This window comes from Anguilla rostrata, chromosome 4 (assembly GCF_018555375.3).
Source record: "Anguilla rostrata isolate EN2019 chromosome 4, ASM1855537v3, whole genome shotgun sequence".
Lineage (NCBI taxonomy): Eukaryota > Metazoa > Chordata > Actinopteri > Anguilliformes > Anguillidae > Anguilla > Anguilla rostrata.
In genome coordinates, this window is record NC_057936.1 from 66,210,981 (window position 1) to 66,233,335 (window position 22,355).

General features: G+C 44.2%; 3 protein-coding genes across 20 annotated transcripts in view; all 3 read right to left on the reverse strand.

Annotated features, from left to right (window-relative positions):
- Window positions 1-1,537: 1,537 nt before the first annotated feature.
- Window positions 1,538-14,791, reverse strand: LOC135254216 (tripartite motif-containing protein 16-like). Its single transcript, XM_064334333.1, has 8 exons — window positions 14,766-14,791; window positions 13,538-13,610; window positions 5,059-5,812; window positions 4,559-4,654; window positions 4,085-4,318; window positions 3,742-3,886; window positions 3,042-3,092; window positions 1,538-2,402 (listed from the first exon to the last, which is right to left on the reverse strand). Exons 3-8 carry the CDS (start codon window positions 5,647-5,649, stop codon window positions 1,879-1,881), a joined length of 1,641 nt encoding a protein of 546 aa, XP_064190403.1. The 5' UTR covers window positions 5,650-5,812; window positions 13,538-13,610; window positions 14,766-14,791; the 3' UTR covers window positions 1,538-1,878.
- Window positions 9,131-13,612, reverse strand: LOC135254207 (tripartite motif-containing protein 16-like). 2 transcript variants are annotated; one of them, XM_064334281.1, is made up of 7 exons: window positions 13,538-13,612; window positions 12,349-13,102; window positions 11,846-11,941; window positions 11,372-11,605; window positions 11,024-11,165; window positions 10,604-10,654; window positions 9,131-9,953 (listed from the first exon to the last, which is right to left on the reverse strand). In XM_064334281.1, the coding sequence occupies exons 2-7, from the start codon at window positions 13,015-13,017 to the stop codon at window positions 9,424-9,426; spliced, it is 1,722 nt and encodes a 573-aa protein (XP_064190351.1). In that variant the 5' UTR covers window positions 13,018-13,102; window positions 13,538-13,612; the 3' UTR covers window positions 9,131-9,423. The 2 variants fall into 2 exon arrangements, with proteins under 2 accessions (XP_064190351.1, XP_064190352.1); XM_064334282.1 differs by lacking the exon at window positions 10,604-10,654.
- A 1,177-nt stretch (window positions 14,792-15,968) lies between the features above and the next one.
- Window positions 15,969-22,355, reverse strand: part of LOC135254203 (E3 ubiquitin-protein ligase TRIM16-like) — a 105,022-nt gene continuing 98,635 nt past the window's right edge. For 4 of the 17 annotated variants that reach the window (XM_064334269.1, XM_064334243.1, XM_064334242.1 and 1 more), the window contains 5 exons: window positions 18,917-19,012; window positions 18,444-18,677; window positions 18,086-18,245; window positions 17,153-17,203; window positions 15,969-16,549 (listed from right to left, as the gene is read on the reverse strand). In XM_064334269.1, the coding sequence (XP_064190339.1) occupies window positions 16,017-16,549; window positions 17,153-17,203; window positions 18,086-18,245; window positions 18,444-18,677; window positions 18,917-19,012 (1,074 nt within the window). In that variant the 3' untranslated portion in view covers window positions 15,969-16,016. Of the gene's footprint in view, window positions 16,550-17,152; window positions 17,204-18,085; window positions 18,246-18,443; window positions 18,678-18,916; window positions 19,013-19,387; window positions 20,285-22,355 lie in introns of those variants that run through there. The other 13 variants (XM_064334271.1, XM_064334270.1, XM_064334250.1 and 10 more) reach the window with 7 other exon arrangements.

Sequence of the window (22,355 nt, forward strand, 5' to 3'; positions counted from 1 at the left end):
TGCCAGACGGCAGGGGGGTAAAGTGAGCATGGGAGGGGCGGGAGGGATCCTCAGCTGTGCTGCGGGCCTTGCCTGTGCAGCGTTTGGTGTGAATGTCTTGAATAGAAGGGAGAGGGACCCCAATGATCCTTTCGGCTGCCCTCACTATCCGCTGCAGGGACTTGCGGTCTGAGACGCTGCAGTTCCCATACCAGGTAGTGAGACAGCTGGTCAGGACGCTCTCGATGGTGCCCCTGTAGAACGTGGTGAGGATGGGGGGGGGGGGGGGGGGGGGGGGAGCTTGCTTTCCTTAGTCTCCTGCTGCAGCGGCTGTCCCATGGGCAGCTCCCATAGAGAAGGCCCCAAAGGGGAGGGGCCCCAGACCAAACCGGACGCCACAAAGATCCAGTGGGACGTCCCGTGGACGGAGATGGAGGCCACCCTGCTGGGCAGAGCCCGGGACGAGGAACAGGGCGTCTGGCCCCCCCCCCCAGCCAGGAGCACATATCTGGGGCCTGAATCCCCCCTAGCCCTGTTCAGCAGGGGACCTCAGTCTTACCCAGAAAGGGCCGGAGGGGGTGCAGGCTTCTGTTCCAACCAAGCCGCTACCCACCTGACTCTACTAATCAACCACTGGAGTCTCTGCTAAGGACCATCTACACCAGGGCTGCCCAACCCTGTTCCAGGAGATATCTAACGTCCTGTAAATTTAACTCCAGCCCTAACAGAGCACACCTCATTCAACAGCGAGAGATCTCACTGAGCTGCTGACTAGTAGAACCAGGTGTGCCAAATTAGGGTTGAAATGAAAACCTACAGGACCGTAGATCTGCAGGAGCAGGGTTTCATCAGCTCTCCTCTACACTGTCAGCGCTGTCACCTATTCTGGCAGGTATTTCAGAGAGAGTTCTGTCAGCAGAACAGAGAGGGGTCACAGGTGGAAATGGTAATGTTCACAATAATGACAGGATTCATTTTTTTTCCCCACACAGAGATGTAAATCTGTGGAACACTTTGCCAGCTCATGCAGTAGAGACAGAGACTCTGGGAGCTCAGATCCAGGCTTGAGGCAGTGCTGGAAGCTCTCTAGTTTGCAGGTAAATGAACAGACTGGATGAGCTGAATGGCCTGATCATGAAAAATACTTATGTTCTTCAGAAATTCATTTATAGCATTCAAAGCACAACTTTTAATAAATATGATTAAATTGCATTAAATATCAGGGAGAGAAATAAGTGAATTTAAAATTTATAAAACATAGTATATTAAAGGACGAGATTTAAAGAGAAAAAAATCTAATGGAGCATCTCATATATTTCTGACCTCTTCTCAAAGCGCCTCTAATGCAGGGCTCTCTGGCACCATCTGTTGGTGAGGACTGAATGTGCACCTTCTCATCCAGCTCTTTCACTTCTGACCGATTATATCTCTGGTCCCAGTCCTGACCAATCCCATTTCAGGAGCCTAGCCCTGACCAATCAGTGCATGCAGGCCTCTGGGCTCATGAGAACCGGTGTCCTGGAAACCCTCCAAAAGAAAAACTGCTGAATGCAGATGATTATTTTTATTAATTTTATTATTTTTATTAATCAATGCCCAATTTCCCAGCATTATCACATAATCAATCCAAAAAGAAACAGCAGACAGAATTATAAAACACCTTGAACTGAATCTTGGCCGTGACAGCAAACTAAAATAAGATAGTCACCGTAAACGTGATGAGAGTGCAAGCAAACCCCAGAACAGATGGGCTGAGTGAATGTGGTCTGGATTCCATTTTTATTTCAACCAGTTAATCTTTTAAAGTTCAATATTTCATTTAATTGAACTCATTTTCTGTCGTATTTCAGTGTATTCCCCTCTCTATAATTACAGCTGATCTTCCCTTCACTTGCTGCCTCATACCAGATCACACAGTTTTACAGAGGATCCAACCCACCAAACCCCAAACGCAGGATAGAGGGGCTGAGTGAATGTGGTCTGGACTCTGTGCAGGAGGGTCATTGTGTCAGAGACGCTGTAGAAGGACAGAGTTCCTGCCCTGTGATCCAGGTACACTCCTATTCTGGAGGAGGGAACATGGATTTTAGTGTGCAAATTATTGTGCCAGAAAGAGTAAACGCCGTTACAGCGCAAACTCCAGGACTTGTTATTCTGTCCCAGAGCAGAGTCATCACTGCCTCCTTTCCTGCTGATCTCTTTATATGACACTGCTATAAAAAGTTTATCCCCACTCCACTCAGCCTCCCAGTAACAGCGTCCAGACAGACCCTCTCTGCACAGCACTTGGGGCCGGTATTCAAATCTCTTTGGATGATAAGGATATGGCTGGATCCCTCCCACATAAGTCACCTCTCTGTTCCCCTCAGACAGACCGAGATATAGATGTGCTGTGTTGGGGTCCAGTATGAGCTGACAGGAATCTGATGGAGGAGAAGAGACCAGTGAAGACATGAAAATTTCGATTGTTTGTGTGTTATTACTTCAAGCAGAGTGTGTTTGTAAATTATTATGACACATTTAATGATTCATTAATGCCGAAATGTAGGTAATTCCAAAGGCAACTGTATTTTATTGCAGATACGTTCCCTTCCGTTATGTATTCCTCCAATGTATTCAATTTTCAGTCACTATTATATCAATATTAATTATCTGGTTTTTGTGTTGTTGTGTTTGCAGTGATCACATACCAGGAAACCAGCACAAGAACAACACCATCAAATATGAAAATGGCTCCTTACTGTGAATATTGCACAATTAAAATGCTTCTTTTTAACATATAGAGCTTGAATTGTGTGGCTCAAGGATGGTTGTGGCCCTAAAAGACAGCACAGAGCATTTATGCCCCCAGCCAGCTCTGACTGCAGGACATGTATTATCATATATGATCCATATGTTTAATACCAGGAGGACTGCAGCTGAATTAACAGGGATCTGATGGAGGAGAAGATGTATGAGATCCCTAAAACAAGTCTGTTATGGATATTAAGAATCATAGAAATAAACTTTTACTTCATATTACCTATATTCATTCTTTAATTTAGGTTTAATTACAGACTCACATTGTAAGAAGTCCTCTCTGGTCTTGAGCTCTAGAATGTTGGCTTCTTTCACTGTAAGGGGAGATCACAACAAAGTTGAGCTCCTAAACTTACCTTGTTTCATAATATCTTGAAGAAACTGAAAGCTATCCAGAATGCAGTGTCAGAATCAGACTCAGTTATGTATCATCCTAAAACTGAGTAAAGATGCAATGAGGGGAGACAAGAGGGTATCATTTCACAAGAAAACGACTGAATATTAGAAGGCAGCTCTGTTCGCAGCTGTAATTTGTCGTCTCCTCTCACATCACTACAATATCTTGCATCCTACCCAATAAAACATGGGCCAAAACATTACATTACAGGCTTTCAGCTCTTATCCAGAGCAACTTACACAACTTTTACACAGCATTTACATTGCATCCATTTATACAGCTGGATATATGCTGAAGCAATGCAGGTTAAGTACCTTGCTCAAGCGTACAATGGGAGTGTCCAACTGGGGAATCGAACGTGTGGCATTCATGTCACAGTACAAACCCAGTTTCTTACCCAATATATTACACTGCCGCCTCGTTCCCTTTCAGAAAGTCATACTTTGTTCCTTGAAGTTCAAACAAAGCTTTTTATTGAAAATAATTAGGGTTCTCCCCTAGCCAATCAGACTGTTCCCCTGTAAAACGGCTAAGCACATTTTCTGCAGCAGAGTGTGTCTACAAACCTTTTCCAGAAGCTTTGATCAGCTCTTCCAGCTGCTCTTTCAGTTCAGAGACAGATTTCCTCACAGCCTCAAAAGAGACGTGTGGACTGACAGCGATGCTGGGTAAGTCTTCAGGTCCAGGAAGGGCACAGAGAGGCTGACAGCTCTACAGACAGACAGACAGACAGGCAGAAAGACAGACAGGGACACAGAGAGACATACAGGCACACAGACATACAGAAAACAGTCTCAATAAAAGATTTCTGCATAGATTTGAGGGGCAAATCATTGTAAATGAGGAACACACCTCACCATCTATGGGCAGTGTACATAGTCCAGACAGTCAGAGAGCCAGTGATGTTACCTGGAGGAACTGGATGTGATCCTCTGTGTGTGAAAGCTGCTCCAGCTCAGTGTCTCTCCTCCTCAGCTCAGCAATCTCCTGCTCCAGTCGCTCCAGGAGTCCTTCAGCCCGACTCACTTCAGCCTTCTCCTGATCTCTGATCAGCTCTTTCACCTCAGAGCGCCTTCTCTCAATTAAGCTGATCAGCTCAGTAAAGATCCTCTCACTGTCCTCCACTGCTGCCTGTGCAGAGCGCTGTTAGGAGACACAGAGAGAGGAGGGCTGTACATTTTATCTAGGCCTTTCACTCAGCTCTTACTGGGACCCCAGACAGCCTGTTCCCCACAGTGTGGCTCAGTGGGATTGAGCCCCACAGGGTTGGAAAGTGGGCCAGCAGTGGGCTCCTCACTGGCTGACTGGAGGAGAGCCCTGACTGAGCCCTGAAATGGCTCTTCCAGCAGCCAGCTGTTGTCTTCTCCTCTGGTCAGTACCCACCTGGAGTGACTGCACAGTCTGTCTCAGATCCTGCAGCTCCTTCTCTCTCTCCTGGATTCTCCGCTGGAATTCTCTCTGTGTCGCCCCCAGCTGCTTCTGCGGATAATTTATTTTCCCAGTTATATCTTATCATATAACAAGTCTGAATGTTTCAACTACATTTTCACATTCTAAATTAAAATGAATACTTGTACATGTTTGATGTACAATGGTTTAAGGTTTCATTTGATGCATTTTTCTCCACAGCAGAGGTTCTGCCGGCCAGAGGGAAATACTTTTGGGGTTCTGACATTAGGGGACAAATAAAATTATAGTGGACAAACCAATTAAATTGTTTCTAAAGTGCACTGACATTTCAACAGTGTGACTTATTCACTTTTGAAGTCAGAAAATATTATGCTAATTTACAGGAAGTGGCTAATTTTAAATTTTGTATTAAAACAAACAGCTGTTATTATCTGGCATGTTGAAAACTGCTGGTTAAAAATGTCAGTCCTTACCTGTTTCTCAGTCCTTTCTGCTGCAGCTGAGACTGTATCATGGCCTCTGTGTTCATCCATCACACACAGCAGACAGATACACTGCTGATCAGTACGACAGTAAACCTCCAGCAGTTTGTCATGATGAGAGCAGATCTTCTCCTGCAGGTTTCCAGTGGCTTTGACCAGTTTGTGCTTCTTAAAGGCAGGAGATTCATAGTGAGGCTGGAGGTGAGTTTCACAGTAAGAGGCCAGACAAGCAAGACAGGACTTGCCGGCTTTGCGCTTTCTCCCAGTGCAGAAATCACACGCCACATCTCCAGGAACAGCGTAACAGTGAGCAGGAGGAGCAGCTTGGTGTCCTGTCTTCTTCAGTTTCTCCACCACTTCAGCCAGCATGATGTTTCTGCCCAGAACAGGCCTTGGAGTGAAGGTCCGTCTGCACTGGGGACAGCTGTAGACACCAGTATGCTCATCCTGATCCCAGTAGCCCTTAATACAGCCCATACAGAAACTGTGTCCACAGGGAATAGTCACCGGATCCTTCAGCAGATCCAGACAGATCGGACAGCTCAACTGGTCCTGATCCAGTAAACCTCCACCTTCAGCCATTTTACTGCTCACACTAACAGAGACAGAGTTAAGTTTCGTTTCTCTGAAACTGCGTGACAGAGAGAGGGGGAGTGACTTCCTGGTTCAGCCCACAGCTGCAGGAGGTGTGGTGTTGGACTGAGGCCAGCCTGAGCAGAGCAGGCTGAACAGAGAGCGCAGATTCCTGAGGAAATATTTAATCTCACGGGTCAAAGGGCAGATTTATTGAATGACTGTGTGTGTATTGTGAGCAGTAAAGGGCTGTGTGCACATGCATAGATGTACTACAGGTGCATCTGATCTGAGTACCCCAGTCAGAAATGCACAGATAATATACATAATATAAGTGGACAGGTAATTTTTCTGCCCCAATTATTCATGGAAACAGTGAGTATTATACAGAAAACATGGAACTACACCATGGCCTCAGGTAGTACACTATGTGCAGATGGAAATAGCTCTGACCAAAAATAAGACTAATGTATTGTTTTGAAGAGTAATCATATACACATATAGCCTCTGAGGTATAACATTGCTTTACAAGCTGCTTTGGACATTTATTTTCTTGGTTAAATCTCACAAACTCGCAAAAGTCGCAGAGCTAGCAGGTCATCAGAAATTTCTCCATTCACCTGAACTGACTGAGCCGATCAAAAAAAGTGTTAAAGTATTCCTGTTATAAACAGGTAACATCCATGCAGAAATGTGGCTATACTGGGTTTCAGAGAGAGAGAGAGAGAGAGAAATTCAACAAATAAACAAGAAAACAAAAATCTTCATTGTTCCCCCTCATGGGTTCTGGGTAAAAAGAATAAACATAACAAAGCAAAAATTAATCCAAATACATGACAGCAAGCTTTTCAGCTTTCTCACTTTTCAGCCTTTCAGCTTTTTCAGCTTTTCAGCCAGGTTTGTTTTATCTCAGTCGCTCTCTCTCAGTGAGCCGATCTCTGTCTGCCACTCAACCTGCAGGCGAGGACTTCCACAGTCATGTGACCAGGGTCCACTCGGGACCAGATGTTGTCGGATAGAGTTGAATTAACACTGTTAGAGTTGAATTAATAATACTGGACATGTCACAGTATATAGTTCATGAAATTCTTTGTTTCTGATAACACTGTGAGTTTGACATGCAGTAACAAGCTGTGCCTGCAGGGGGCAGATGTTAGCTACTAATGCTAAATTCATCCTGATCTGTATGCAGTTCAGCATTCCATTACATTACAGACATATAGCAGACACTCTTATGTCATCACATACAGCACTTATGTGATGAATTAAAGCAGTTTAAAACAGTCACACAATTTAACCCCCTTTACCTGGCCTCCTGCGCCTGAACCGTACGCTGAATTTAAGGAGAAGGCTAAAGAGCCCCAGACACTCCAGGACCGGGTTTACAGCGCCCCCCCCCCCCCCCCCCCCCTCCCCCCATGGCTGCGGAATGGGGACATACAGATTTTTTTTCTTTTGGGGGGTTGGGGTTTGGGGGACGAGCAGGTCCCTGTTGAAGTGTTCCTCAAGTCAAGTCAAGTCATGTCAGCTTCATTGTCATTCCAGCCATATACCATGCAGATTACAGTGGAATGAAATTGCGTTTCTCCTGGTCCTTGGTGGAATATATACAATATACACACAAGACATACAGACAAGGACGGGGCTGTGTGCCCAAGACTAGACACAGTGCAAGTGACAGGACAGTGCAAGTGTAACAGACATTACGAGTGCAACTCCATACAATACAATGCAGGACAGTTTAAAAACAGAACAGTAAGTACACAATAAATAAACTAAATGATTAAATAAATTATATGAATTAAATTAAGAATTAAGTTACAATAAAAAAATGAATAGTGTATAAAGTATGGTGTAGCAGCATGGAATAGCGGTGGAGGTAGTCTCTGAGAAAATAGTCCAGAGGAAATGTACTGCAACAGGGTGAATAAAAATAAAAACACAAATAAAATAAGTGGTAGTGGGGCGGGGTTGGGGGGGGGGGGGCGGCTTGGCCCTATTCTGTAAAGTTAGGGTGGTGCGGGTCAAAAGAGGCAGCAGTGGGTTAAGCAGCCTGACAGCTTGGGGGAAGAAGCTGTTGCAGAGTGTGGCAGATCTGGCCCGTATGCTGCGGTACCTTTTGCCAGACGGCAGGGGGGTAAAGTGAGCATGGGAGGGGTGGGAGGGATCCTCAGCTGTGCTGCGGGCCTTGCCTGTGCAGCGTTTGGTGTAAATGTCTTGAATAGAAGGGAGAGGGACCCCAATGATCCTTTCGGCTGCCCTCACTATGCGCTGCAGGGACTTGCGGTCTGAGACGCTGCAGTTCCCATACCAGGTAGTGAGACAGCTGGTCAGGACGCTCTCGATGGTGCCCCTGTAGAACGTGGTGAAGATTGGGGGGGGAGGCTTGCTTTCCTCAGTCTCCTGCTGCAGCGGCTGTCCCATGGGCAGCTCCCATAGAGAGGGCCCCAAAGGGGAGGGGTCCCAGACCAAACCGGACGCCACAAAGATCCAGTGGGACGTCCCGTGGGCGGAGATGGAGGCCACCCTGCTGGGCGGAGCCCGGGACGAGGAACAGGGCGTCTGGCCCCCCCCAGCCAGGAGCACATATCTGGGGCCTGAACCCCCCCTAGCCCTGTTCAGCAGGGGTCCTGAGTCTTACCCAGAAAGGGCCGGAGGGGGTGCAGGCTTCTGTTCCAACCAAGCCGTTACCCACCTGACTCTACTAATCAACCACAAGAGTCTCTGCTAAGGACCATCTACACCAGGGCTGCCCAGCCCTGTTCCAGGAGATATCTAACATCCTGTAAATTTAACTCCAGCCCTAACAGAGCACACTTCATTCAACAGCGAGAGATCTCACTGAGCTGCTGACTAGTAGAACCAGGTGTGCCAAATTAGCGTTGAAATGAAAACCAGGATTCATTTTTAATTCCACACAGAGATGTAAATCTGTGGAACACTTTGCCAGGTCATGTAGCAGAGGCAGAGACTCTGGGAGCTCAGATCCAGGCTTGAGGCAGTGCTGGAAGCTCTCTAGTTTGCAGGTAAATGAACAGACTGGATGAGCTGAATGGCCTGATCATGAAAAATACTTATGTTCTTCAGAAATTCATTTATAGCATTCAAAGCACAACTTTTAATAAATATGATTAAATTGCATTAAATATCAGGGAGAGAAATAAGTGAATTTAAAATTTATAAAACATAGTATATTAAAGGACGAGATTTAAAGAGAAAAAAATCTAATGGAGCATCTCATATATTTCTGACCTCTTCTCAAAGCGCCTCTAATGCAGGGCTCTCTGGCACCATCTGTTGGTGAGGACTGAATGTGCACCTTCTCATCCAGCTCTTTCACTTCTGACCGATTATATCTCTGGTCCCAGTCCTGACCAATCCCATTTCAGGAGCCTAGCCCTGACCAATCAGTGCATGAAGGCCTCTGGTCTCCATGGGAACCGGTGTCCTGGAACCCCTCCAAAAGAAAAACTGCTGAATGCAGATGATTATTTTTATTAATTTTATTATTTTTATTAATTAATTCTCAATTTCCCAGCATCATTACATAATCAATCCAAAAAGAAACAGCAGACAGAATTCTAAAACACCTTGAACTGAATCTTGGCTGTAATAGCAAACTAAAATAAGATAGTCACCGTAAACGTGATGAGAGTGCAAGCAAACCCCAGAACAGATGGGCTGAGTGAATGTAGTCTGTATTCCATTTTTATTTCAACCAGATAATCTTTTAAAGTTCAATATTTCATTTAATTGAACTAATTTTCTGTCTCACTCCCTGCTTCAACCCAGATCACACAGTTTTACAGAGGATCCAACACCATAAACCCTAAACCCAGGATAGAGGGACTGAGTGAATGTGGTCTGGACTCTGTGCAGGAGGGTCATTGTGTCAGAGACGCTGTAGAAGGACAGAGTTCCTGCCCCGTGATCCAGGTACACTCCTATTCTGGAGGAGGAGGGAACAGGGATTTTAGTGCGCTCATTATTGTGCCAGAAAGTGTAACCAAAGTCATTACGGCGCACACCCCAGGACTTGTTATTATATCCCAGAGCACATTCATTTCCGTCTGCTTTCCTCCTGATCTCTTTATATGACACTGCTATATAAACCACACGCCCACTCCACTTAGCCTCCCAGTAACAGCGTCCAGACAGACCCTCTCTGCACAGCACTTGGGCCCAGCGCTCAAATCTCTCTGGATGAATAGGATATGACTGGATCTCTTCCACACGGGTCACCTCTCTGTTCCCCTTAGACAGATGGAGGCATTGATGTGCTGTGTTGGGGTCCAGTGTGAGCTGACAGGAATCTATTGGAGGAGAAGAGATCAGTGAAGACATGAAAATTTCAATTGTTTGTGTGTTACTACTTCAAGCAGAGTGTGTTTGTCAATTATTGTGACACATTTAATGATTCATTAATGCAGAAATCTAGGTAATTCCAAAGGCAACTGTATCTTATTCCAGGTACTTTCCCTTCAGTTATGTATTCCTCCAATGTATACAATTTTCAATCACTATTATACCAATATTAATTATTGAGTTTTTGTGGTTGTTGTGTTGGCAGTGATCACGTATTGTACCAGGAAACCAGCGCGAGAACAATACCATCAAAAATGAAATTCGCAACTTTCTGTGAATATCGCATAACTAAAATGTTTTTTCTTTAAATTACATATAGAGCTTGAATTGTGTGGCCCATGGATGGTTGTGGCCCTAAATGACAGCATAGAGCATTTATGCCCCCAGCCAGCTCTGACTGCAGGACATGTATTATCATATATGATCCATATGTTTAATACCAGGAGGCCTGCAGCTGAATTAACAGGGATCTGATGGAGGAGAAGATGTATGAGATCCCTAAAGCAAGTCCGTTATGGATACTAAGAATCATAGAAATAATCTTTTACTTCATATTACCTATATTCATTCTTTAATTTAGGTTGAATTACAGACTCACATTGTAAGAAGTCCTCTCTGGTCTTGGGCTCTAGAATATTGACTTCTTTCGCTGTAAGGGGAGATCACAACAAAGTTGAGCCCCTAAAGCTTACCTTGTTTCATTATTTCCTGGAGAAACTGAAAGCCATCCAGAATGCAGTGTCAGAATCAGACTCAGTTATTTATCATCCTAATACTGAGTAAAGATGCGATGAGAGGAGACAAGATGGTATCATCTTGACCTTCATGTTACAGTACAAGCCCAGATCTTTACCCATTACACACTGCCGCCTCGTTCCCTTTCATAAAGTCATACTTTGTTCCTTGAAGTTCAAACAAAGCTTTTGATTTAATATATTTTGGGTTCTCCCCTAGCCAGAAAGACTGCCCCCGGTAAAATGGCTAAGCACACTTTCTGCAGCAGAGTGTGCCTACAAACCTTTTCCAGAAACTTTGATCAACTCTTCCAGCTGCTCTTTCAGTTCAGAGACAGATTTCCTCATAGCCTCGAAAGAGTGTGGACTGACAGTGATGCTGGGCAAGTCTCCAGGTCCAGGAAGGGCACAGAGAGGCTGACAGCTCTGCAGACAGACAGACAGACAGACAGACAGGAAAACAGACATTCAGACAGGGAGAGAAACATACAGGCACACAGACATACAGAAAACAGTCTCAATAAAAGATTTCTGCATAGATTTGAGGGGCAAATCATTGTAAATGAGGATCACACCTCACCATCTATGTGCAGTGTACATAGGCCAGATTGTCAGAGAGCCAGTGATGTTACCTGGAGGAACTGGATGTGATCCTCTGTGTGTGAAAGCTGCTGCACCTCAGCATCTCTCCTCCTCATCTCAGCAATCTCCTTCGCCAGTCGCTCCATGAGTCTTTCAGCCCGACTCACTTCAGCCTTCTCCTGATCTCTGATCAGCTCTTTCACCTCAGAGCGCCTTCTTTCAATGGAGCGGATCAGCTCAGTAAAGATCCTCTCGCTGTCCTCCACTGCTGCCTGTGCAGAGCGCTGTTAGGAGACACAGAGAGAGGAGGGATGTACATTTTAACTAGGCCTTTCACTCAGCTCTTACTGGGACCCCAGACAGCCTGTTCCCCACAGTGTGGCTCAGTGGGTTTGAGCCCCACAGGGCTAGAAAGTGGCTCAACGCTGGGCTCCTCACTGGCTGACTGGAGGAGAGCCCTGACTGAGCCCTGAAATGGCTCTTCCAGCAGCCAGCTGCTGTCTTCTCCTCTGGTCAGTACCCACCTTGAGTGACTGCACAGTCTGTCTCAGATCCTGCAGCTTCTTCTCTCTCTCCTGGATTCTCTGCTGGAATTCTCTCTGTGTCGCCCCCAGCTGCTTCTGCAGATTATTTATTTTCCCAGTTATATATCTTATCATATAACAAGGCTGAATGTTTCAACTACATTTTCACATTCTAAATTAAAACGAATACTTGTACATGTTTGATGTACAGTGGTTTAAGGTTTCATTTTATGCATTTTTCTCCACAGCAGAGGTTCTGCCGGCCAGAGGGAAATACTTTTGGGGTTCTGACATTAGGGGACAAATAAAATTATAGGGGACAAACCAATTAATTGTTTTCTAAAGTGCACTGACAGTTCAACAGTGTGACATTTTCACTTTTGAAGTCAGAAAATATTGTGCTAATTTACGGGAAGCAGCTAATTTTAAAATTTATATTAAAGCAAACAGCTGTTATTTTCTGGAATATTGAAAACTGCAGGCTAAAAAATGTCAATCCTTACCTGTTTCTCAGTCCTTTCTGCTGCAGCTGAGACTGTATCATGGCCTCTGTGTTCATCCATCACACACTGATAACAGATACACTGCTGATCAGTACGACAGTAAACCTCCAGCAGTTTGTCATGATGACAGCAGATCTTCTCCAGCAGGTTTCCAATAGCTTTGACCAGTTTGTGCTTCTTTAACGCAGGAAATTCATAGTGAGGCTGGAGGTGAGTTTCGCAGTAAGAGGCCAGACACATCAGACAGGACTTGACGGCTTTGCACTTTCTCCCAGTGCAGAAATCACACACCACGTCTCCAGGTCCAGCATAACAGTGAGCAGGAGGAGCAGTTTGGAATCCTGTCTTCTTCAGTTTCTCCACCACTTCAGCCAGCATGATGTTTCTGCCCAGAACAGGCCTTGGAGTGAAGGTCTCTCTGCACTGGGGACAGCTGTAGACACCAGTATGATCATCCTGATCCCAGTAGCCCTTAATACAGCCCATACAGAAACTGTGTCCACAGGGAATAGTCACTGGATCCGTCAGCAGATCCAGACAGATTGGACAGCTGAACTGGTCCTGATCCAGTAAACCTCCACCTTCAGCCATTTTGCTGCTCACACTGACAGAGACAGAGTTAAGTTTTGTTTCTCTGAAACTGTATGACATAAATAATAAGAATGACATCCTGGTTCAGCCCACAGCTGCAGGAGGTGTGGTGTTGGACTGGGACCAGGCTGAGCAGAGAAGGCTGAGCAGAGAGTGCAGATTCCTGAGCAAATATTTAATCTTAGTGGTCAAAGGGTTTATTTATATAAGGACCATGTCTGTATTGTGATCAGTAAAGGCCTGTATACTCATACATGGGATGTACTACAGGTGCATCTGATCTGAGTATCACAGTTGGAAATGCACATATAATACATGTAATATGAGCACACAGGTATTTTGTCTGCCCAAAGTTGACCTAATTATGAATGGAAACAGTGAATATTATTCAGAAATGAAGTGGCTCATTGGTCTCAGTCGCATGTGCAATAGGAAGTAGTTCCATCCCAAAATAAGGTTAAATGTGATTTTTGAAGAATAATAATGTTTTGGAGTTACTTGCCCTTTATTTTCTTGCTTAAAACTCACCAACTCACAAATGCCCCTCTGAAAGTTATCCTTTTATTTAATACAATCTACTCTGCAGAGAAGAACTTACTGATCCGATCAAGAAACGTGTTGAACCATTCCAGTTACACACCAGGTGACACCCTTGCAGAAATGTGGCTGTTCTGGTTTTCAGAGAGAGAGAGAGAGAGAGAGAGAGAGAGAGAGAGAGAGAGAGAGAGAGAGAGAGAGAGAGAGGATGGGAGGATGCTGAGGTGGAGGTTGTGACGTCCTGTAGGTTTTTGGGTGTGCACACTGATAACAAGCTGGACCGGTCAAAGCAGACAGTATTTTATGAAGAAACTGCGATCATATGCAGTGAATTGTTTTTAATGTTTTATCAGAGTGTCATTTCTAATCTTTTAGATATGATTTAATTGATTACTTACTTAATTCATTTATTTATTTATTTATTATCTCTATTCTCTGGCTGTGTTGAACTCTCTGTTTCCGTCACTGTTTTGTTAATGCTTTTTGTTTTGCTTTGTTTTTTGTAATGTTGCCTGGTGACACCCTGATTTCTCCTTATGGGGATTAATAAAGTACTTCTGTTCTATTCTATAACCTGGCCACTGTGATTTAAAAACATTGAAGAATAGGGCTAAAATGCACATTAAAATAATTTTAATTCAAAATTAATATTTGCTTTTTGAATCTTATTACGATGTAAAAAAAAAACAAAAAAAGAAAAAGAAAATCTTGTCATGAATACAAAATTAGTAGAGTCAGGTGTGCAAAATTAAGGTTGAAATGAAAACCTACAGGAGAGTAGATCTCCAGGAACAAGGTTGGACAGCCCTCCTCTACTTTGTCACCTATTCTGATGATTTTGCAGATTGAGTTCCTTCAGCAGACCAGAGTGGGATTACAGGTGGAAATTAGGCATGGTAAAGTTCACGCTGATAACAGGATACTTTCTTTCACACAGAGATGTAAATCTGTGGAACACTTTGCCAGGTCTTGTAGCAGAGGAAGAGACTCTGGGAGTTCAGATCCAGGCTTGATGCAGTGCTGGATGCTCTCTAGCTTGCAGGTGAATGATCAGACTGGAGGAGCTGAATGGACTGTTCTCAACAGGAAAAATATTTGTACGTACCTACTCTTGTTCTCCACAAATTCAGTTGTACAATTCATACAAAGATTTTTGATAAAAGTATTAAAATTATGTGAAATATCAGGGACAGAAAAGTGAAGTTTATTTAAAATATATAAGACGCATAGTCTGCTATAGGAGATAATGTAAAGAAAGAAAATCAAGTGGAGCATCTCATATTTCTTACCTCTTCTCAAAGGACCAGTAATACATGGATCTCTGGCACCATCTGGTGGTGAAGACTGAATGTGCACCTTGTCCTCCAACTCTTCCAGGTTTCTAGCTTCACCTGGAAGCTTTGTGTGTCCAGCCCTGACCAATCACATCTCAGGACCCCAGCCCTGACCAATCCCATCTCAGCACCCCAGCCCTGACCAATCCCACCTCAGGACCCCAGCCCTGCCCCTGACCAATCACATCTCAGGACCCCAGCCTTGACCAATCACATCTGAGGATCCTCACCCTGTTAAATCAGTGCACAAAGATATCTGATCTCCATGGCAATCAATGGCCAGGAAACCCTTTCAAAGAAAAACTTCTGAAGCAGAGATGTGCAGCTGCAGGTGATAATATTTAATAATCAATTCTCTATTTTCATAATATTATTACATACATAATACAAAAATAAACAGTAAACACAATTAAAGGCACAGTATGGAGGTAAAAGTCAAAGTTAAACATGCAATGCTAAAGAGAGAAAGCACGGAGAGTAGCACAGTGGGTTAGGAACTGCGCTTGTAACCGAAAGGTCGTAGGTTCGATTCCCGGGTAAGGACACTGCTGTTGTACCCTTGAGCAACGTACATAACAGGAATTGCTTCAGTGTATATCCAGCTGTATAAATGGACACAATGTAAAATGCTATGTAAAAGTTGTGTAAGTCGCTCTGGATAAGAGCGTCTGCTAAATGCCTGAAATGTAATGTAATAACTATAAAAAATATAAAAAAAAATAAAAAAAAACACTTCTAAGAGATCAAAAGCTTTCCTAAATGTTTGTGCGTTTCAACTGACCCCAGAGAAGTAACCCCATGTTTTCGGAGCTAAAATGATGAATGTTTGAAACTCTTACGGGTGAAACTTCCAAGTGAAATTTTAAAAATATAATTTTACTCTTAGTGTAGATTCTTGATTAGCCCAGACAGTGTGTGCAATGAAACCTATTTCAGAGCTGTTGGTTCAAAGGCAGAAAATACATGTGAAATAGCTCCAAACAGTGTGTACAGCAGTTAATTAGGTGTCTAAAGGTGTCAAGAATCCCCTATCAACTATCCCTGTAACATGAAAATGGAGTCACAACAGTAATTTCAACAAATCCCATTAAATCAGATTATGAAGCTGTATAATGAGCCCAATATATAACTGAATTCCCTCTCTGTCTCATCTGAGTGTTTTTCCCTCTCTTTAATTACAGCTGATCTTCGCATTCACTCGCTGCCTCATACCAGATCACACAGTTTTACAGAGGATCCAGAAGTATAAACCCAAAACCCAGGATAGAGGGGCTGAGTGAATGTGGTCTGGACTCTGTGCAGGAGGGTCATTGTGTCAGAGACGCTGTAGAAGGACAGAATTCCTGCCCTGTGATCCAGGTACACTCCTATTCTGGAGGGGGGGGGACCAGGGATTTCAGTTTCCTCATTATTGTGAAAGAAACCGTAACTGGAGCCATTACGGCGCAAACTCCAGGACTTGTTATTACATCCCAGAGCAGAGTCATTACTGCCTCCTTTCCTGCTGATCTCTTTATATGACACTGCTATATCAACCTCGCCATCCCTACTCCACTCAGCCTCCCAGTAACAGCATCCAGACAGACTCTCTCTGCACAGCACTTGGGCTTGGTACTCAAATCTCTCTGGATGATCAGGATATGACTCAGTCGCTTCCACACAGGTCACCTCTCTGTTCCCCTCAGACAGACGGAGGCATTGATGTGCTGTGTTGGGGTCCAGTGTGAGCTGACAGGCATCTGTTGGAGGAGAAGAGATCAGAGAAGCAGAGTGTGTTTGTCAAATATTGTGAAACATTTAATGATAAATGAATGCAGAAATCTAAGTAATTCCAAAGGCAACTGTATCTTATTCCAGGTACTTTAACTTAAGTTATGTATTCCTCCAATGTATTCAATTAATCAATCACTATTATATCAATATTAATTATTTGGTTTTTGTGTTGTTGTGTTGGCAATGATCATGTACCAGGAAACCAGCACAAGAACAACACCATCAAATATGAAAATCGCTCCTTACTGTGAACATTGCACAATTAAAATGTTTTTTGTTTTAACATATAGAGCTTGAATTGTGTGGCCCATGGATGGTTGTGGCCCTAAATGACAGCATAGAGCATTTATGCCCCCAGCCAGCTCTGACTGCAGGACATGTATTATCATGTATGATCCATATGTTTAATACCAGGAGGCCTGCAGCTGAATTAACAGGGAACTGATGGAGGAGAAGATGTATGAGATCCCTAAAGCAAGTCCGTTATGGATATTAAGAATCATAGAAATAATCTTTTACTTCATATTACCTATATTCATTCTTTAATTTAGGTTTAATTACAGACTCACATTGTAAGAAGTCCTCTCTGGTCATGGGCTCTAGAATATTGACTTCTTTCACTGTAAGGAGAGATCACAACAAAGTTGAGCCCCTAAAGCTTACCTTGTTTCATTATTTCCTGAAGAAACTGAAAGCCATCCAGAATGCAGTGTCAGAATCAGACTCAGTTATTTATCATCCTAAAACTGAGTAAAGATGCGATGAGAGGAGACAAGATGGTATCATTTCACGAGAAAAATATTGAATATTACAAGATCTTCTGTTGGCAGCTCTAAGAGGAATTTGTCTTAAATTTGTTGTCTCTCATATCTCCACAGTATCTTGTATCCTACTGATCAAAAATGGGCCAAAACATTACATTTCAGGCATTTAGCTGATGCTCTTATCCAGAGCAACTTACGCAACTTTTAACACAACATTTACATTGCATCTATTTACACAGCTGGATATATACTGAAGCAATGCAGGTTATGTATCTTGTTCAAGGGTACAACAGCAGTGTCCAACCCGGGAATCAAACCTGTAACCTTTAGGTTACAAGCCCAGCTCCTTACCCATTATACTACATTTCCACCCAAAAAACATATTTGGTTCCCTGAAGGTTAAACAGATCTCTGAACAAAAATCTTTTAGGTTATAGTGCCTTAGTCAGCAAAGACTGCCGTCTTACATATTGGGTGCTTTGTAGGTCTCACACAGGTCCAATTCACACAGAAAATGCATAAAACTTTTGGTCCAGCAGAGCTGGCAAGGAATTTAAAAGTGACTCGGTCACATATATAGCCTGTGACACAGACTGAAGTATCACTCACCCCTGTTATTAATATGTAACCTATGAAAGTTCTTTTCGTGATGTGAAAGCAAATCTTAACAGAGCACCTCACCAGTGTGTTATGTGCAGTGGATAAGCAAACTATCTGTGGCAGGGTTTGTGTACAAACCTTTTCCAGATACATTGATCAATTCCACCGTGAAAACATCTTCCAGTCTCTCTTTCAGTTCAGAGACAGATTTCCTCACAGCCTCAAAAGAGACATGTGGACTGACAGTGATGCTGGGCAAGTCTTCAGGACCAGGAGGGGCACAGAGAGACTGACAGCTCTGCAGAGAAAAAGACAGAAAATCAGACATTCAGACAGGGACACAGAGAGATATACAGGCACACAGACATACAGAAAACGGTCTCAATAAAAGATTTCTGCGTAGATTTCATGGGAAAATCATTGTAAATGAGGAACACACCTCACCATGTGTGTGCAATGTACATAGTGCAGACGGTCAGAGAGCCAGTGATGTTACCTGGAGGAAATGGATGTGATCCTCTGTGCGTGAAAACTGCTCCAGCTCAGCGTCTCTCCTCCTCAGCTCAGTAATCTCCTTCTCCAGTCGCTCCAGGAGTCCTTCAGCCCGACTCACTGCAGCCTTCTCCTGATCTCTGATCAGCTCTTTCACCTCAGAGCGCCTTCTCTCAATAGAGCGGATCAGCTCAGTAAAGATCCTCTCGCTGTCCTCCACTGCTGCCTGCGCAGAGCGCTGTTAGGAGACAGAGAGAGGAGGGCTGTACATTTTAACTAGGCCTTTCACTCAGCTCTTACTGGGACCCCAGACAAGGTTGTTCACCACAGTGTGGCTCAGTGGGATTGAGCCCCACAGGGCTGGAAAGTGGCCCAACGCTGGCCTCCTCACTGGCTGACTGGAGGAGAGCCCTGCCTGAGCCCTGAAATGGCTCTTCCAGCAGGTAGCTGTTGTCTTCTCCTCTGGTCAGTACCCACCTTGAGTGACTGCACAGCCTGTCTCACATCCTGCAGCTCCTTCTCTCTCTCCTGGATTCTCTGCTGGAAGTTACTCTGTGTCTCCCCCAACTGCTTCTGCAGATAGATTATCTTCCCAGTTATATCTTTTCACATATCAATGTTAAACGTTTCAACTACAGTTTCACATTCCAAATTAAACTGAATATTTCTACCTTTGATGGATTTGCCTCTACAGCAGAGGTTCTGCAGGCCAGAGGGAAATACTTTTGTGGTTCTGACATTAGAGGACAAATACATTTATAGTAGGCAAAGCAATTAAATTGTTTCTAAAGTGCACTGACAGTTCAACAATGTTACTTTTTCACTTTCGAAGTCAGAAAATATTACGCTAATTTATGGGAAGCGGCTAATTTTTAAATTTGTATTAAAGCAAACAGCTGTTATTTTCTGGCATGTTGAAAACTGCTGGTTAAAAACGTCAATCCTTACCTGTTTCTCGGTCCTTTCTGCTGCAGCTGAGACTGTATCATGGCCTTTGTGTTCATCCATCGTACATAGATAACAGATACACTGCTGATCAGTACGACAGTAAACCTCCAGCAGTTTGTCATGATGAGAGCAGATCTTCTCCTGCAGCTTTCCAGTAGCTTTGACCAGATTGTGCCTCTTTAATGCAGGAAATTCATAGTGAGGCTGGAGGTGAGTTTCGCAGTAAGAGGCCAGACAAGCAAGACAGGACTTGACGGCTTTGCGCTTTCTCCCAGTGCAGAAATCACACTCCACATCTCCAGGTCCAGCGTAACAGTGAGAAGGAGGAGCAGCTTGGAGTCCTGTCTTCTTCAGTTTCTCCACCACTTCAGCCAGCATGATGTTTCTGCCCAGAACAGGCCTTGGAGTGAAGGTCTGTCTGCACTGGGGACAGCTGTAGACACCAGTATGATCATCCTGATCCCAGCAGCCCTTAATACAGCCCATACAGAAACTGTGTCCACAGGGAATAGTCACCGGATCCTTCAGTAGATCCAGACAGATCACACAGCTCAACTGGTCCTGATCCAGTAAACCTCCACCTTCAGCCATTTTACTGCTCACACTGACAGAGACAGAGTTCAGCTTCGTTTCTCTGAAACTGTGTGACAGAGAGAGTTGGAGTGACTTCCTGGTTCAGCCCACAGCTGCAGGAGGTGTGGTGTTGGACTGAGGCCAGGCTGAGCAGAGCAGGCTGAACAGAGAGCGCAGATTCCTGAGGAAATATTTAATCTTAGGGGTCAAAGGGCAGATTTATTGATGGACTGTGTGTGTATTGTGAGCAGTAAAGGCCTGTGTGCACATGCATAGATGTACTACAGGTGCATCTGATCTGAGTACACCAGTAAAAATTGCACAGATAATATACATAATATAAGTGGACAGGTCATTTTTCTGCCCGAATTATTCATGGAAACAGTGAGTATAATACAGAAAACATGGAACTACACCATGGCCTCAGGTAGTACACTATGTGCAGAAGGAAACAGCTCTGACCAAAAATAAGACTAATGTATTGTTTTGAAGAGTAATCACATACACACATACAGCCTCTGAGGTATAACATTGCTTTACAAGCTGCATTGGACTCACTTCATGTTTATTTTCTCGCTTAAATCTCACAAACTCGCAAAAGTCCCTGAGCTAGCAGGTCATCAGAAATTTCTCCATTTACCTGAACTGACTGGGCTGATCAAAAAAAGTGTTAAAGTATTCCTGTCATAAACAGGTAACATCCCTGCAGAAATGTGGCTATTCTGGGTTTCAGAGAGAGAGAGAGAGAGAGAGAGAGAGAGAGAAATTCAACAAACAAAGAAGCAATCTTCATCGTTCCCCCTCATGGGTTCTGGGTAAAAATAATATACAAACATAACAAAGTAAAAATTCATCCAAACACACGGCAGCAAGCTTTTCAGCTTTCTCACTTTTCAGCCAGGTTTGTTTTATCTCAGTCGCTCTCTCTCAGTGAGCCGATCTCTGTGTGTGCCACTCAACCTGCAGGTGATGACTTCCACAGTCATGTGACCAGGGTCCACTCGGGACCAGATGTTGTCGGATAGAGTTGAATTAACACTTTTAAAGTTGAATTAATGCTGGACATTTCACAGTACATAGTTCATGAAACTCCTTGTTTCTGATAACACTGTGAGTTTGACATGCAGTAACATGCTGTGCCTGCAGGGGGCAGACGTAAGCTAATAATGCTGAGTTCATTCTGATCTGTATGCGGATCAGCATTACATTACATTACAGGCATTTAGCAGACGCTCTTATGTCATCACATACAGCACTTATGTGATGAATTAAAGCAGTTTAAACCAGTGACACAATTTAACCCCCTTTACCTGGCCTCCTGCGCCTGAACCGTACGCTGAATTTAAGGAGAAGGCTAAAGAGCCCCAGACACTCCAGGACCGGGTTTATAGCGCCCCCCCCCCCCCCCCCACCCCTCCCCCCATGGCTGCGGAATGGGGACATACAGATTTTTTTTATTTTTGGGGGGTTGGGGTTTGGGGGACGAGCAGGTCCCTGTTGAAGTGTTCCTCAAGTCAAGTCAAGTCATGTCAGCTTTATTGTCATTCCAGCCATATACCATGCAGATTACAGTGGAATGAAATTGCGTTTCTCCTGGTCCTTGGTGGAATATATACAATATACACACAAGGCATACAGACAAGGACGGGGCTGTGTGCCCATGACTAGACACAGTGCAAGTGACAGGACAGTGCAAGTGTAAAAGACATTACGAGTGCAACTCCATACAATACAATGCAGGACAGTATAAAAACAGAACAGTAAGTACACAATAAATTAATTTTTAATTTTATTCCATTGAATTAAGTTACAATAAAAAAATAAATAGTGTGTATGTAAGTATGGTGTAGCAGCATGGAATAGCGGTGGAGGTAGTCTCTGAGAAAATAGTCCAGAGGAAATGTACTGCAACAGGGTGTATAAAAATAAAAATACAAATAAAATAAGTGGCTAGTGGGGTGGGGGGGTTGGGGGGGGAGGGGCGGCTTGGCCCTATTCTGTAAAGTTAGGGTGGTGCGGGTCAAAGGAGGCAGCAGTGAGTTAAGGAGCCTGACAGCTTGGGGGAAGAAGCTGTTGCAGAGTCTGGCAGATCTGGCCCGTATGCTGCGGTACCTCTTGCCAGACGGCAGGGGGGTAAAGTGAGCATGGGAGGGGTGGGAGGGATCCTCAGCTGTACTGCGGGCCTTGCCTGTGCAGCGTTTGGTGTGAATGTCTTGAATAGAAGGGAGAGGGACCCCAATTATCCTTTCGGCTGCCCTCACTATCCGCTGCAGGGACTTGCGGTCTGAGACGCTGCAGTTCCCATACCAGGTAGTGAGACAGCTGGTCAGGACGCTCTCGATGGTGCCCCTGTAGAACGTGGTGAGGATGGGGGGGGGGAGGCTTGCTTCCCTTA

Excerpts from the sequence above, each read along its gene's own strand:
- LOC135254216 (XM_064334333.1), bottom strand. The coding sequence starts at position 5,649 with ATGGCTGAAGGTGGAGGTTTACTGGATCAGGACCAGTTGAGCTGTCCG. Across the intron at positions 4,655-5,058 it reads CAGAAAGGACTGAGAAACAG|AAGCAGCTGGGGGCGACACA; the intron begins GTAAGGACTGAC and ends AATTATCCGCAG. Across the intron at positions 2,403-3,041 it reads CAGAGAGGACTTCTTACAAT|ATTCCTGTCAGCTCATACTG; the intron begins GTGAGTCTGTAA and ends CTCCTCCATCAG.
- LOC135254207 (XM_064334281.1), bottom strand. The coding sequence starts at position 13,017 with ATGTCATTCTTATTATTTATGTCATACAGTTTCAGAGAAACAAAACTT. Across the intron at positions 11,942-12,348 it reads CAGAAAGGACTGAGAAACAG|AAGCAGCTGGGGGCGACACA; the intron begins GTAAGGATTGAC and ends AATAATCTGCAG. Across the intron at positions 11,166-11,371 it reads ATCACATCCAGTTCCTCCAG|AGCTGTCAGCCTCTCTGTGC; the intron begins GTAACATCACTG and ends GTCTGTCTGCAG.